The 16806-nt window shown below is 51.4% G+C and overlaps 1 protein-coding gene across 2 annotated transcripts in view; it reads right to left on the bottom strand.

Annotated features, from left to right (window-relative positions):
- LOC107078410 (MAM domain-containing glycosylphosphatidylinositol anchor protein 1) overlaps nucleotides 1-16806 on the bottom strand; it is a 177332-nt gene that overhangs the window by 126589 nt on the left and 33937 nt on the right. For both annotated transcript variants that reach the window (XM_069178576.1, XM_069178577.1), the window contains exon 3: nucleotides 11445-11584. In XM_069178576.1, coding sequence (XP_069034677.1) covers nucleotides 11445-11584 — 140 coding nt within the window. The remainder of the gene's footprint in view (nucleotides 1-11444; nucleotides 11585-16806) is intronic.

Below are 16806 nucleotides of genomic sequence, written 5' to 3'. Positions count from 1 at the left end.
GGGACTCCCCTCCACCACCACCAATGTGCAGCATCCACCTGGATGATGCGACGGCAGCCATAGTGCGCCAGAACGCTCACACACACAATTTGAAAGGGTCTACATTTTAAATATCCCTCTCTCCACCCTCTACCTACCTCTCTCTGTCTGTACGTGCAGAGAGGTGGAGGGGTGCTGCGAGCATGCCCTTGGCTGCCTCTCTGCAGGTCAGGCAGTGTTATTCAATCCTGCTCTTAGTCAGCCCTCTATCGATCTGACACCACTCACCCCTCAAGGACGGAAACCTGAGCCTGCCCCCCTCGTCCCTAATCTCCCGCGCCCCCCCCCCAGCCCCGGGGCACCTCAAGGTCACCGAAAGCACCAGCACCGCAGAGCCATGAATTAATAATCTGGGCCCGAGCGATCCCTTACAGAAAAGCCATTTACCCTGCTATCGCGTTACCGCAGGACTGTGACAACAGCGCTGTGGGACGCAGTAAATCAGCCGGCTGAGCCCAGAAGATACCCAGAAGGCCCACCCTCCAGTCGGGCCGCTCTGCGCACCCTGGCGCAGTCCTGCACGCTGCTCCCTGCTCCACGCCCTCACGGCCACGGCGTCCGGGCAGCAGCGCTTCTCACTGGGCTTCTGGGTATTATATTACCGCTCTGTCACATTACCAGCACAGCGCCAGCAGCAGCATTGCCTTCCACTAAATAATTAATTAAAGCAAAAAGGTTTATTTTTGTAGCGGTACACAGAGTTAAAAACTATTCTACAGCTACACAGTTAACCCATTGCTTGCCTGACGTGGGGGTGAGAACACAACTGGGGACTGGAGTCTGTTCCTTGGTGTTACACAGCATCAGTAAGATGACCACTTCACCACAGTGACCACTGTCCCGCCCCCAATGTGACTACAACCCTACTGTCCCGCCCCCAGTGGGACCAATGAGCTGCCCTCAGTGTGACCACTGTCCCACCGTCTGGCCCTCAGTGACCACAGGGGAGTGGGAGTGGGAGTGACAGGCTCATGTCACCCCTGTGTTGCAACGCTACACTTGTTACCTGTCACATACTTCCAAACCTTGGCCAAATACCAACTTTAAAGCACAGGCTTTGAGCTCTGGGTAGTTTTATTTGGTATTTATATATTCCTGTGCAGTAGCTTGTTGTGCTCTTGAGAAGTCCAGCTGGGGAGACGGACTGAGGGCCGCACTGGAGTGAAGGAGTGGGCTGTGCTGGCAGACTCACACTCAATTGCAAGTCCAGCTACAAGTGTGACTTCAGCATGTCCTTGCAGGGGCTGTTAATTAGCCATTCTGCTAAAGTGCTGCATCACGCTCGCTGTAAAATCGAGCTCTTTGTTGAGTTCAAGGACTTCTTCTTTGAAACGCTAGAAAAACTGACACCAGTTCCTGATTATGCAAGGTGTGAGAGATCTGATTTGATCGCCCTTACAAGTGAGAAGAAGAATCCTTCAATTCATTCTCAACTCAAAGCTTTAAGCACTCAGTAAGAGAACTTTCTGTATAAAACAGCAGGTTTGTGATTGTGGACAGAGACACACTGAACACACTGCTGTCCAGCACTCTGACAGAGATACATTGAACACACTGCTGTCCAGCACTCTGACAGAGATACATTGAACACACTGCTGTCTAGCACTCTGACAGAGAGATACCGAACACACTGATAACCTGAGGAAATATACTTCAAGTACTGTGGTCGGTGCAACTTTTCATACTTCCTTTTCTAAAAACATAAAAATAAACAGAAAATAAAAATGTTATAAACAAACAATATAACTTTCTGCTTGTGAGCATCAGATTAGTTTGAAAAGTAAACAACACTGTCAGAACTGTTAATATAAAACTCCAGAGCTGACATACAGCTCCAAACAGGAGACACAGCTCGACAGCTGATAAACAGCTCTCCAAAGAGGAGACACAGCTACACAGTGGAGACTCAGCTCCAGAGAGGAGACACAGCTCCACAGCTGATAAACAGCTCTCCAGAGAGGAGACACAGCTACACAGTGGAGACTCAGCTCCAGAGAGGAGAGACAGCTCCACAGCTGATATACAGCTCTCCAGAGAGGAGACACAGCTACACAGTGGAGGCTCAGCTGCAGAGAGGAGACACAGCTCCACGGCTGATATACAGCTCTCCAGAGAGGAGACACAGCTACACAGTGGAGGCTCAGCTGCAGAGAGGAGACACAGCTCCACGGCTGATAAACAGCTCTCCAGGGAGGAGACACAGCTACACAGTGGAGACTCATCTCCAGAGAGGAGACACAGCTCCACGGCTGATAAACAGCTCTCCAGAGAGGAGACACAGCTACACAGTGGAGGCTCAGCTGCAGAGAGGAGACACAGCTCCACGGCTGATAAACAGCTCTCCAGAGAGGAGACACAGCTACACAGTGGAGACTCAGCTGCAGAGAGGAGACACAGCTCCACAGCTTGATATACAGCTCTCCAGAGAGGAGACACAGCTACACAGTGGAGGCTCAGCTGCAGAGAGGAGACACAGCTCCACGGCTGATATACAGCTCTCCAGAGAGGAGACACAGCTACACAGTGGAGGCTCAGCTGCAGAGAGGAGACACAGCTCCACGGCTGATAAACAGCTCTCCAGGGAGGAGACACAGCTACACAGTGGAGACTCAGCTGCAGAGAGGAGACACAGCTCCACAGCTTGATATACAGCTCTCCAGAGAGGAGACACAGCTCCAGAGTGGAGACTCAGCTGCAGAGAGGAGACTCAGCTCCATGGCCGATATACAGCTCTCTAGTGAGGAGACAGGAGTGACACAGAGCTAAACTTTTCCTGAATGCCGAGACACTCCAAACACCACTGCTGTTGCCACCCCTACTCCAGCACTCGTCACCTGCTGGAATGGTATTTTCCTGGTTGCAGCTTAAATTTCTCATGTTTAGAAGCTACAGGACAGGTGAGGGCTGTTTCCTTTGATTCAGCACATTCTTCTGATAGACTGGCCTGCTCTCCTGACCTGGTCTGGCTTTCCCCTGTCCTGCAGATAAACAGTTAGAATAGTCACCTTTATTCTCCAGCCCACCCCTCCGCCTGCACCCTGTGAAGACTGTCGTGCTCATGAGATTTTTTCTCTCAACTTCCTCTGCTGTACAATCACGCCTGCATATCACCCAGCCCAGAGCCCGGCTGCTGAATTAAAGCCATTCTGACTTGATGTATGAGTTTTGTACTTTTTCTCAAAGAAAAAAGGAAAATGATTAGATTTCATTCTGTATGGATTACAGCCAAACTCCCTTTTTCAATCCAATCTTCTCGGGCTAAAGTAAACAATCAGCCCTGATAAAGGATTGGGCAAATTCTCAATCAAGCGCATTCCATCTAAAGCACTGTTATTACTGAGGCTGTACCCCACAAATTAAATTGTCCAGGCAGGGGGGTTTCCCCCACACACCTGTCTGTCAGACTGCCCCTGACCCTGCCCATCTACTGCACACCTGTCTGTCTGTCAGACTGGCCCTGATCCTGCCCGTCTGCTGCACACCTGTCTGTCTGTCAGACTGGCCCTGACCCTGCCAGTTTGCTGCACACCTGTCTGTCTGCTGCACACCTGTCTGTCTGCCAGACTGGCCCTGACCCTGCCCGTCTGCTGCACACCTGTCTGTCTGTCAGACTGGCCCTGATCCTGTCTGTCTGCAGCACACCCGTCTGTCTGTCAGACTGCCCCTGACCCTGCCTGTCTCCTGCACACCTGTCTGTCTGTCAGACTGGCCCTGACCCTGCTTGTCTCCTGCACACCTGTCTGTCTGTCAGACTGGCCCTGACCCTGCCTGTCTCCTGCACACCTGTCTGTCTGCTGCACACCTGTCTGTCTGCCAGACTGGCCCTGACCCTGCCCGTCTGCTGCACACCTGTCTGTCTGTCAGACTGGCCCTGACCCTGCCCGTCTGCTGCACACCTGTCTGTCTGTCAGACTGGCCCTGACCCTGCCTGTCTCCTGCACACCTGTCTGTCTGTCAGACTGGCCCTGACCCTGCCTGTCTGCTGCACACCTGTCTGTCTGTCAGACTGGCCCTGATCCTGCCTGTTTGCTGCACACCTGTCTGTCTGTCAGACTGGCCCTGATCCTGCCTGTCTCCTGCACACCTGTCTGTCTATCAGACTGTCCTTTACCACCATGCAGGGCCTAATGCAGACACTCATTCAGCAGGCTGTTGTGTATGCAGGGAGTGCAGAGGCACTCAGAGAGAGCTGGGCAGTCTCACATTGTGAGTGAGTAATGTGCTCTGATCTGATTCCTCTGGCATCCTCCTCACTCTCCCCCCACTGTGCAAGCAGGGCTACCCTGCAGGGAACCCTACACAGCAGTGGGCGGCGCTGTTTGATGCTGTGAGAGTTAACAGTTTTCAGAAAGGAGACACCCCGCCCTCCCCAAGTCAGAAGAGGTCACTGCTGGGACAGGGGGAGGGGAGGGCCTTGTGCTCAGGCTGCCAGTCCTGGGGCACAGCGTGAGAAAGGGGAGCAGGTGCTTGCCAGGGTGCTATGGTAACAGCCTGCTTCCCTGCCAAAACTCTTTGAGGGAGCTGAATGGGGTGGCACGGTCGCCATGGTGCCCGGTCACGCTGCACAATGCCCCGCAGACAGCAAGCGCACTGGCACTCACAGCGCAGCTCAGGCAAACGACACCTCTGCTCAGTCGGTTTGGGTCACTAACACACACCTCCTGGCCAGTACAGTACACCGGTCCTGATCCACTGACCTGCTGCCTGACTCGCTGCCTAACACACTCTACATGGACCTGACCCCACTGCCTGACACACTGTACACCGGTCCTGACCCGCTGCCCGACACTCTCTCACACTGTCGGGTCTACACGCTGTACACCGGTCCTGACCCGCTGCCCGACACTCTCTCACACTGTCGGGTCTACACGCTGTACACCGGTCCTGACCCGCTGCCCGACACTCTCTCACACTGTCGGGTCTACACGCTGTACACCGGTCCAGACCCGCTGCCTGACACTCTCTCACACTGTCGGGTCTACACGCTGTACACCGGTCCTGACCCGCTGCCTGACACTCTCTCACACTGTCGGGTCTACACGCTGTACACCGGTCCTGACCCGCTGCCTGACACTCTCTCACTGTCTGGTCTGACAGTGTTCACAGTGTACACTGTACACCGACTATGGCCTGACACTAAGTCAGAACAATGCTCAGGGTCTGCTGGAGGTTTTTGAGCTCCTCGTGTGCTGATCTGAGTTTTGTGCTCACATATCTCTCTCAGTCACACACCTACAGATAATGATTTGTGCACCAACAGACATGCGGTCTTCCTCTCACAGAGGAAGGCCAAAGTGAAAGTCCACAGACAGAGCAACCCAAGGCTGATATCCATTCTTCCCAAACTTCTGTTTGGGGAATAATCTGCCATGTACCGTTACACATGTGTTGGTTTCCCTTCTTTAAGGGAAGACTTAGAACTCACAGTTCAAAACAGTCTGAAATGCAGTCCCTTCATTTTCAATATCCACTTGATTCAGACCCAAATCTGGACATGAGGTAGGATACACTTAGGAAAGGACACATCCTGGACCGGACACCAGTCTGTCACAGGACACACACACTGGACAGGACACCAGTCCATCACAGGAAACACAAGCACACTGGACAGGACATTTGTCCATCACAGGGAACACACACACAGCCTGTACAGCACACCAGTCCGTCACAGGAAACACCCTGTAGAGGACGCCAGTCCATTACAGCATTCACACCTTGAATAGGACATCAGTCCATCACAGGACACATACACACCCTGTACAGGACACCAGTCCATCACAGGAAACACCCTGTAGAGGACGCCAGTCCATTACAGCATACACACCCTGGACAGGACAGCAGTCCATCAGAGGACACACACACAACCTGCACAGGATGCCAGACCATCACACTGTTTCAGGCACAAAGGCCTGAACAACACCAACGTAGGATTAACGCCATTGTTACTGAAGCGCTCAGCTCAATCGAAACTGCCTTGTCAGGAGCATAAGAACAAGAGGAGCTGGGCAGCTTGTTCCATACTCCCACACCCCTTTGTGTACAGAAATGCCTCCTGTTTTAAATAAAACTAATTGATAGAGCCAGGTGGCCATGTAGGAGCTGAAAGACCCACAGACACACAGCACAACCTCTATATGCCTCTGTTGTCACACATGCCTCTTACTGTGCCAAACAGCTTCCCACACTGTCCCAGAGTCACTGTGGTGATTCGTCTGGACAGAGGGAGAGTACTAGTGCTGTTCACTAATACAGAGAGAGAGAGGACAGCAGGGTGAGGCAGAGACAGAGACCAGGTTCCTGCTCTATGCAGATGACCTGGTCCTGCTGTTGCCCACAGGACAAGGGCTGCAGCAGAGCCTGGCACTGCTGGAGCAGGACTGTCAGACCTGGGCACTGCCAGCCCATCTGGACCCAGAACAGGGGCTGCAGAAGCAGTACTGTCAGACCTGGGCACTGACAGTCAATCTAGATAAGACCAGAAGAAAGCCGGATCTCAGGAAACAGATATCACTTCACTGAGAACACTGCCCATCTGCACTGCACACACACTCAGCCATGGTGTTAAAGACGATTTTAATCATGGAAAAGAACAAGATCCACAGATCCTTTAACTACCAACTACCTGATGGGCTAGACTTTTGTCCACTTTCTTATGTCCAACTTATGTCCGACGCTAATGTATAAATTCCGAATTCTGATGAAAAGTGGGGATTAATCCCTGTGCGCAGTCAATGTGTAATAATGTTCAGCTGTTCACTATAAAACTGAACCTGAAATGATGCTTTAGAACAATTCAGTAACACTGTCCAGCTGTTCATACGGTATGGCAGCTGGCAGGAACATTGAACAGCTGATCAATATCATAGGTTTACTGCACACAGGCATTAATCACCAATTTTCAACTTGGCAAAGGTGTAATTTTCAATTTACACATTAATGTCTTTTAATTTAAAGGCAGTTGTAAAAAGCTGTGTTTCCAGCACAGTCATGTGGTGGTCATAGCGAACACAGCCAGATTTCTCAGACTACAAGAAACACACTGTAGCTCTGCAAAGAGCTGAGAAAATCCTCTGCATACAAAGACACACCTCACACAATGCCTGCAGGGCAGAACTAAGCTCCTATCCTCCCTAATACATACAGAGAAGCAGTTAAGTCCTGGCTGTACCTGAGAAACAGTGACCAGAACTCCTCCCACCACAAGGCCCTGCTGAGCCCAGAGCTGAGCCCAGAGAAGAGCCCCCTCAGCCAGCTGGTCCTGAGGCTCACTGACACCAGCCTGCCTCATGACAGCCCTGCTAGAGCAACACGAATCAAAATCAATCAAATCACAACACAAACCACACAACACTACCTCACCCACTGGGACACACACACACACAACACGAACTGCAATCCTACAGATTTCTTACCAGATAAATACAGTATTTGGAACATTTGACGAGGATGAGCCTTGTCAGTACCTGGATGGGAGACCTCCTGGGAAAAACTGAGGTTGCTGCTGGAAGAGGTGTTAGTGGGGCCAGCAGGGGGCGCTCACCCTGCAGTCCGTGTGGGTCCTAATGCCCCAGTATAGTGAGGGGGACACTATACTGTAAACAGGCACCGTCTTTCGGATGAGATGTAAAACCGAGGTCCTGACTCTCTGTGTTGGTTAAAAATCCCAGGGCGTTTCTCGAAAAGAGTAGGGGTGTAACCCCGGCGTCCTGGCCACATTTTCCATTGGCCCTGACCAATCATGGCCTCCTAATAATCCCCCTCTATGAATTGGCTACATTACTCTGTTCTCCTCCCCACAGATAGCTGATGTGTGGTGAGCGTTCTGGCGCACTATGGCTGCCGTCACATCATCCAGGTGGGGCTGCACACTGGTGGTGGTGGAGGGGAGACCCCATTACCTGTAAAGCGCTTTGAGTGGAGTGTCCATAAGCGCTATATAAGTGAAAGCAATTATTATTATTATTATAAGAAACAGCAAAGAGAAAAGAGCCTGAAGAAGTACAGGCTCAGTGTCCACAATCTGGGGGACACAGGCAGGCCTGGCTGCCCAGACAGGCTCAGTGACCACAGCCTGGACCCAGAAACTGGTCACACGCTGTCCAGAGAGCCACCAGACTGAACTGGACTGGTACGTTCCTGACCTGAAACTAATCTGTTCCCTTCACTGGAGATTTCACATAGTCTAAAAGATATTTCAATGGTTAATATATGCATCATTTACTGAGGGGGTCCTTTCCTACTTGCCTATAAAGAAGCCCGAGTCTGAATTTGACTCTGATTGCAGCCCATTCACAGTGAGATCACGAACAGCTCATTTTTTTCCGTTCCTGTAGAGTCATGTTCCAAAAAGCTTTTAGCAAAGCTTGAAATTCAAGAAGCATTAGCTTGTCTGCAGTCGACCTGGAGAGTTTTTTTTTCAGATTCAAGCTCCTGAGCTCTGATTCCCACTCCAGAGCCCCTCTGACCTCTGACGTCTGACCCGGGAATGAGGCAGCGAGAGTCAACTGGCTGCAGCCTGGCTGAAACAGTTCAGAGCTCACTCCCAGCATCCCTCCCTCGTATCTACATGACCTGCCATCATCTCACTCCCCGATTGACTGTCTGACTGTACAACACATCGGTTAATTGATCAGCAGACCGACTGACTGGTCGATTGGTTGATCAATTAATTCATTAAATGATTAATCAATTAATTTGTTGCTTACTAACGGCAGCATGACCGATTGGCTTACTGAGTTATTAATTGATTAATTGACTCAGACTGACTACCTGTTTGATTGACTGATCGACAGATTACTGACCGACCGATATACTGACTGATCGACAGATTGACTTCAGAAAGCCTGGGAGGGACTCTTCTGAGCCAGCTTCTCAGCAGTGTTCCTGAGATAGGGCTCGTATAACCAGGATGTCAGTACTGTCTAACTGCTCCAGTGACTGAACGCCCATCAATTCTCAAGTAAGGACCATTTTAAACACACGAGAATTAAGCTGTTATTCTAAACGGGAATGTGTGTGATAAAAAGCTGATTCATGGAAGTAATTGAATACTTGTTTGTCCGCTTCAGGTTTCTGAATGCTGATATTGGTGCTTTGAGACCACATTTGGGCTGACTAACACTTAGCAGCAAATCGCTGTCAGTGCCTTTAACACTGTCAGTTCCTGAGATCTCTGTGTGACCGATCAGCCGCCTGCACCATGACACACTTATTTTGTATTTACTCATCTTGGTTTAATAGCACATTTTATTACGGGTAATAACATTGTACCTTGTATTATTTTTACTGTTCACTGCTCGCCGATTGTTCTGATTGACTGATTCCTTGATGCCTTAAAATGATTCTGACCCAATGTCTCATGCAATTCATCTCCCCAGAAGAACCCACTTATCCTAGGTTGCTCACTGTTGATTCAGGGTCTGGCAAGTGTGGGGTCACCCCAAGATTAGAGGTGCTTCAGAGTGATGCACATCATCCCCAGAGCAAGGCTGCAGACCCAGTGCCCTCTCACTCCCCGACCAGTACCAGAACTCTGGGCCCAGTGCCCTCTCACTCCCTGACCGGTACCAGAACTCTGGGCCCAGTGCCCTCTCACTCCCTCACCGGTACCAGAACTCTGGGCCCAGTGCCCTCTCTCTCCCTGACCAGTACCAGAACTCTGAGCCCAGTGCCCTCTCACTTCCCGACCAGTACCAGAACTCTGGGCCCAGTGCCCTCTCTCTCCCCGAACAGTACCAGAACTCTGGGCCCAGTGCCCTCTCACTTCCAGACCAGTACCAGAACTCTGGGCCCAGTGCCCTCTCACTCTCTCACCAGTACCAGAACTCTGGGCCCAGTGCCCTCTCTCTCCCCAACCGGTACCAGAACTCTGGGCCCAGTGCCCTCTCACTTCCAGACCAGTACCAGAACTCTGGGCCCAGTTCCCTCTCACTCCCTCACCGGTACCAGAACTCTGGGCCCAGTGCCCTCTCACTCCCCGACCAGGGAATGTCAGTGTGACTGACAGGCTGAGAAGTGGGATTTGACTGCAAGTGATTTCAGACGATTCCGACAGGCTGTGAAAGACCTGGATACTTTATGACGCATTGTGTACCAGGGGATACAAGTGCTCAAAATCCTCAAAGACACTGACAAAGTCAACCTAGCAGACTTCTTCAGCATCAACAGTGAAACGCCAACCACAGGACGCAAGTGGAAACAGTTCTTGGTTTTATACAGGTGGGTGCGTTACTTTCTCATGAAGGGCAGTGGGAGTGTAGGACAGGTTATGTTGGCACCCGGCCATATTGCTAAAACTGACATCCTGGCTTCTTTCGAGAAAGAGGTGGATGAGATCCTGGAATCAAATAACTACCAAACAGGCCAGAGTGGCTCCTCTCGTTTGTGATCTGTCTTGTGTTTAATGTTCATACTTCTATTTATTCAGCCACTGGGCCACAGGACAGCCTCACTGTACAGCACCTGCCGACTCACTTTAGCCAGGACCCTAGGTCTGACACCCCTACTCTTACGAATAGCCCGGGGGTCTTTATGGGTGTAGTGCCTCACCCAGAGATCAGCACCTACAGCACCGCAGTCACCACGCTGGGGCATGGATTGGGACATTGCAGTCCAGAGGATCAGGGTCAGGGCCAGCTTCTGGTCCTCCATCACTAATCGGTGTGTGATGGGAGACCAGTAAGAAAAAACAGCTTGCCGCTGGTGGACCAGTAAGTCACCAGCTTGGCTTGGTGCACTGTGAGCAGGACTGCCTGGCAGACTGGTATACTCTCAGACTCTCTCTGAGGTGGACGATGGCTCCGATGGCCTGATTCTGCCTTTGCTTGCACGTGGCTCTCAGCACTGCCCCCAGCCGACTAACAAAGCCCCCGAGGCCACACAGGAACCAGATCACGATATCAATAACCAACAGCCCGTTCCCCATGGACAGAAAACCCCACTTTCATTTTAACACACGTGTGAAAGCTGACCCACAGTCTGGAGCTTCTCCTTATAAAGCACTGCCCTCAGAGACACTTTCCTGGAGACCCAGCTCTGCTGGGGTTCAGAGCTCCAATCCCTTAATATTTCCATTCTGGAGAGGAAAGTATTACAGCTCCAAACTAAATTGCATCCCCCTAATATTTCCCTGTACAATCGCTCACAGTAATCTGCAGGATTTTACCTTTCACTAAATCAGCTCTGTGGCTTTTCAGCCTTTGTCTGAGTGCTCAGCGTTACCCTACAAACATGCAGCCCTCACAATGTAACAGTAATCCATCTGCCCCTCACCCTCACGTTGAAAATACTCCAGTGATTGGTACCTGCCTCCACCCAGCACTGTCCCTTCTGCAGGGGCCAGCAGTGGACAAGAGCTTTGTTAGGGGGTCTCAGTGGCTGTCAGTGATAGGGGTGTCGGGGGGTACCTGCGGCCGGGGGTGCCCTTTGACCAGACACTGAAGCACCAGCATGTCTCCTTCACGGATGGTGTAGATCCTCTCACTCATGTTGTCGTCCTTCACCACACACGCCTGCCCCGAGTGCACAATCTGAGCGTTGGCCGGAGCTGGGAGAGAGAGAGAGAACGGGAAAGAGTCAGCTGGTCCTGTTGATCACCCCGAATAATCCACCACACTCTCAGCACTGCTCCAACACTGCTCCAGCACCTCTACCAGGACTACTGGGAATAAGCAAAACAAACAGTCCACACATTAACAAGACAGGTTCAGTGACCACAGCCTGGACACAGGAACTGGACACAGACAGACCTGGCTGTCCAGCAAGTATAGGCTAGGTGACCACAGCCTGGACACAGGAACTGGACACAGACAGACCTGGCTGTCCAGCAAGTATAGGCTAGGTGACCACAGCCTGGACATAGGAACTGGACACAGACAGACCTGGCTGTCCAACAAGTATAGGCTAGGTGACCACAGCCTGGACATAGGAACTGGACACAGACAGACCTGGCTGTAAAGCAAGTATAGGCTAGGTGACCACAGCCTGGCCATAGAAACTGGACACAGATTGACCTGGCTGTCCAACGTGTACAGGCTCAGTGACCACAGCCTGGACACAGGAACTGGACACAGACAGAGCTGGGAACCCAAAGATGCTTGCACTAACAATACAGTGTATTAAAAGCATCAGAGACACCTTTCACCCTGTGTGCCAGAGCCCCCACATGCCCACCACAGTGTCCAGGGGCACAGGGCACTGGGAGCTGAGCTGGGCCGGGGCTCCTGAGTGCTGGTCAGTATGCTGTGATAGGGACACAGAAAGGGCTTGTGCTTGTGCTGAAACAGATCTGTCTCGCTGTTAAAGATGTGGAGAAAGCCAACAGTGAAAACCGCCCCCCTTCTCAGCAAGATGAAAACTGAGTCTCTTTATGGAACGAGTCCTGTCTATCGACCTACAGAAAGACGAAACCTGCCTGTAGTGAAAGACAAGCTCTCCGGTCGAAGACCAGGAGACCCTGTCAGAGACCAGGCTCTGAGGCACGCGAGATCGGGTTTCACAATCGAACTGAGCCGTCCTGTCAAGGTGAACCTGTCCAGCACTGCAGAGATCAGACTGAGATGATGTCCCGTTCGTCCCCAACTTACAGACAGGTGAATCTGTCTACTGAATCTGCTCCCTGGAAACACTGCTCCGACAGTACTCCAAGGAGACAAGGGCACAGACACAGCGCTACAGTGCAGACTGACCAACACACATACCACTACAGCACAGATCTACACACACACACTCATAATTAATAATAATAATTGTTTACATTTATATAGTGCTTTTCTGGACACTCCACTCAAAGCGCTTTACAGGTAACGGGGACTCCCCTCCACCACCACCAATGTGCAGCATCCACCTGGATGATGCGACGGCAGCCATAGTGCGCCAGAACGCTCCCCACACATCAGCTCTCAGTGGGGAGGAGAGCAGAGTAATGAAGCCAATTCATAGATGGGGATTATTAGGAGGCCATGATTGGTAAAGGTCAATGGGAAATTTGGCCAGGACGCCGGGGTTACACCCCTATTCTTTTCGAGAAACGCCCTGGGATTTTTAATGGCCACAGAGAGTCAGGACCTCAGTTTTACGTGTCATCGGAAGGATGATGTGCTACTACAGCACAGACCAACACACACACACCGCTACAGCACAGACAGACTAACACACACACACACACACACTGCTACAGCGCAGACTGACCAACATACACACACTGCTACAGCCCAGACTGACCAACATACACACACTGCTACAGCACAGATCTACACACACACACATACACAAACACACACTACCACAGCACAGACAGACTAACACACACACACTGCTACAGCACAGACCAACACACACTGCTACAGCACAGATCTACAAACACACTGCTACAGAACAGACCGACACACACACACACACTACTACAACACAGACCAACACACACTGCGTCACGCACATACACACCATCAGACACACGGGATCCTCCCACACACCACACACCCCCAGTCACATGCCAGCTTCATGACAGCTGTGTTCTGGTTCTGGTCCAGAGGGGCCAGCGGTGACAGAGGATGTAAGGATCAGAGATTGTTATCGATCAGCAGGAAACAGCTCTCAGCGGCAGCATTATGACTCCAGCAGCATGAACAGAGTGCTGCATGCTGGATTAATCAGAGCCTCGTTAAGACAGTTTATTAGCACATTACAGCACATCCTCCAGCTTCCATGAGGCCGCTGAATCAGTGCAGCACATCCACACACAAGAGTCAGGGCCTCTCTGGAAACAGGGCTCTGAGAGGGTCCCCTTCCTGCCCTTCCTCAGGGGGGGGCACTGTTCTTGAAACCTCATCCTTGTATAGCACCGCTGTGAACCCCACTCTGGCCCTGCAAGGGCTCTGCAAGCCCGAGTCAGGTCCGCACACAGATCTCCGTTTCTCCCTGTGTGTTACATCGGAGCAGAGATGGGAAACTGGGACACACTTCAGCACTGCAGCCCACCAGGGCAGTTTGGATTCCAGCAGCCTGTTTCTGGACAGATTGCAGTGAGCCAGCACAGCAGACCACTGCATCCGGCACAAGATGTGTCCCAGGCACAGAGGAACACAGGACGTCTCCCTGGCACAAAGGCACATGGGACATCTCCCTGGCACAGAGACACGTGGGACATCTCCCTGGCACAGAGACAGGACCTGGGGCAATTTCCAGCTCACAGCAGGAGTTACTCCAATGCGTATAGAGTTCCTCTGGGTGCGCATCAAACAGATTCTTGGTTCTGAAAGCGAGTCACCTATTACTGCCCGAACACGACAGAATCTCGCAAAGGAAATGACATCACCTCTCCCAGAGGCCCTGGGCAGCGCGGCTTTGTAGTCCAGCTAGTTGAGTGGCCTCTCAAGAGCTGCAGAGGGGAAATTTAAGGTGAGGAAGTGAGGGGTTGAGAGGAGAGACATCGGAGTGTTCGATTATTTTGGTGTATTCCAGCCATGTACAGAGAGCAAGTGGCAGGGATGCAGGAAGCACTACCTGTCTGGAATCAGATTATCCTCCTGTCTCAAATGTTGTATTAAACAAAACCCTATTACCAGACTAGCACAGCACGAATGAGCAGCACCTGTTACAATCCAGGAGCAGAGTTGAATGCAGGGTAGGTTTACCCAATGTACAAGCACTAGCAGAACTAGGTCTCCTGCCGACAGCAACCAGGACTGTCTTCTAATAATAGAGCTAATCTCAGGCGAGCACAGACAGATGACAGAGAGGCTCCTGCTCGGCCCTCCTGCTCCACAGGGGAGGCAGGATAAATGTGTTAACTGAAGCCATGAGCAAGCATCACGAAGAGGCTTTCAACAGGTCCAAACGAGCCCCGCTAAACATCAATACAGTACATCCACTAACACAATTCATCCACCCAGCAGCACAATCCACCCATTTACCCAGTCCACCAGTCCACTCCACTAACCTCATCTATCCATCCGTCAATCCACCCGTCCAATCCACAAACTCAATATACCCGTCTGCCATCCCAATACACCCATCCACTAATCCAATCCACTCGACTAACAACCTAATCCACCCATCCACTAATCTAATCTACTCCTCTAACAACCTAAACCAACCATCCATTGACCCAATCCATCCCTTCAACCATCAACCCACCAATCCAATCCACTAACCTCATATACCCACCCATCCATCAATCCACCAACCCAATCCACTTATCTACCAACCCAATCTACCCATCCACTTACCCAATCCACCAACTCAATCCACCAGCCCATTCATCTACCCACTCATAAACCCACACCACCAATCAACCCAAACCACCAACCCCATCCACTCCTCTACCAACTCAATCCACCCACCCACTTACCCAATCCACCAACTCATCAACCCAAACCACCAACCCAACCCACTCCTCTACCAACTCAATCCACCCACCCACTTACCCAATCCACCAACTCATCAACCCAAACCACCAACCCCATCCACTCCTCTACCAACTCAATCCACCCACCCACTTACCCAATCCACCAACTCATCAACCCAAACCACCAACCCCATCCACTCCTCTACCAACTCAATACACCCATCCACTTACCCAATCCACCAACTCATCAACCCAAACCACCAACCCCATCCACTCCTCTACCAACTCAATACACCCACCCACTTACCCAATCCACCAACTCATCAACCCAAACCCCCAACCCCATCCACTCCTCTACCAACTCAATCCACCCACCCACTTACCCAATCCACCCATCCTTCGCCATCCCTCCCATACTGTTGCAGACAGAAGTCCTGCCAGGGGACTTCAGAGGCACAGACATCACAAACCCAGTCCAAGCGTGATCCGAGTGCTGTACAAACATTTCCAGCATCGCAATGCATCCAGAAAGCAAACTGAGGTGATGTGTTTCTCCATATGTCTCATGCGCTTGGCTGGTGCTGGGGATACTCATGACACAGGCCCAGCATGCCTGCAAGCCCCGCGGCCCCCAGACTGCATCATCATTGTAACGGTACAGCAGGAGAGGAGCTCGCTGGCGCACCACAGCAGGGGGCACCGGAGACAAGACTGACACACGTCACCATCTCCCCCTGCTCCATGCATTTTTAACCAGCTACAGCTATTTAAAATTTTAATTTGGGCATGAATTTTGCAGCAGCCAACGGGCGCCACCACAGTGTGCAAGACAGAGAACGTCCCACCGTCGGGATCGCAGTGCGAGAGACAGGCAGGCAGAGAGGAGAAGAGATGGATCTAGAGGAGTGGTGAAGGACTGGAGAGTGCCTTGTGATCAGTAACCTGGAGCAGGTATTCTGCAGTATCATGAACTGCACACAGTTCACACTGGTCTATCAGCATCATGACCGAGCAAAGACATTTGTAAGCATCTTATTTTGATTTTCCATCTGCTTTTAATGCAATACAGACACTGCTGCTCGCATGGAAACTCTCAAAGATCTTCAGTATAATGGGGCGGTGCTGTGGCTCTGTGGCTAAGGATCTGCGCCTCTGGCTGGAAGGTTGCCGGTTCGGCTGACCCTGCGCTCGGACCCTTCTCTCCCTGTCTGTGTGTCTCATGAAGAGCAAGTTGGGGTATGTGAAAAGACAAATCCCTAATACAAGAAGTTCTATATGGTCAATAAAGTAAACTGATCTTATCTTAAACAGTAACTTGACAGGATGGGTCATTGACTTCTTAACAAACAGGTCTGAACAGCTCAAGTGGGGGAAATAGTTATCTGACCTTCACTACACTTCCACTGGATCACCGCAGGGCT

Source organism: Lepisosteus oculatus, chromosome 2 (assembly GCF_040954835.1).
Source record: "Lepisosteus oculatus isolate fLepOcu1 chromosome 2, fLepOcu1.hap2, whole genome shotgun sequence".
Taxonomy (NCBI): Eukaryota; Metazoa; Chordata; class Actinopteri; order Semionotiformes; family Lepisosteidae; genus Lepisosteus; species Lepisosteus oculatus.
Note: the sequence above shows the minus strand (reverse complement) of the source record. Positions and strands in the feature narration are given on the sequence as shown.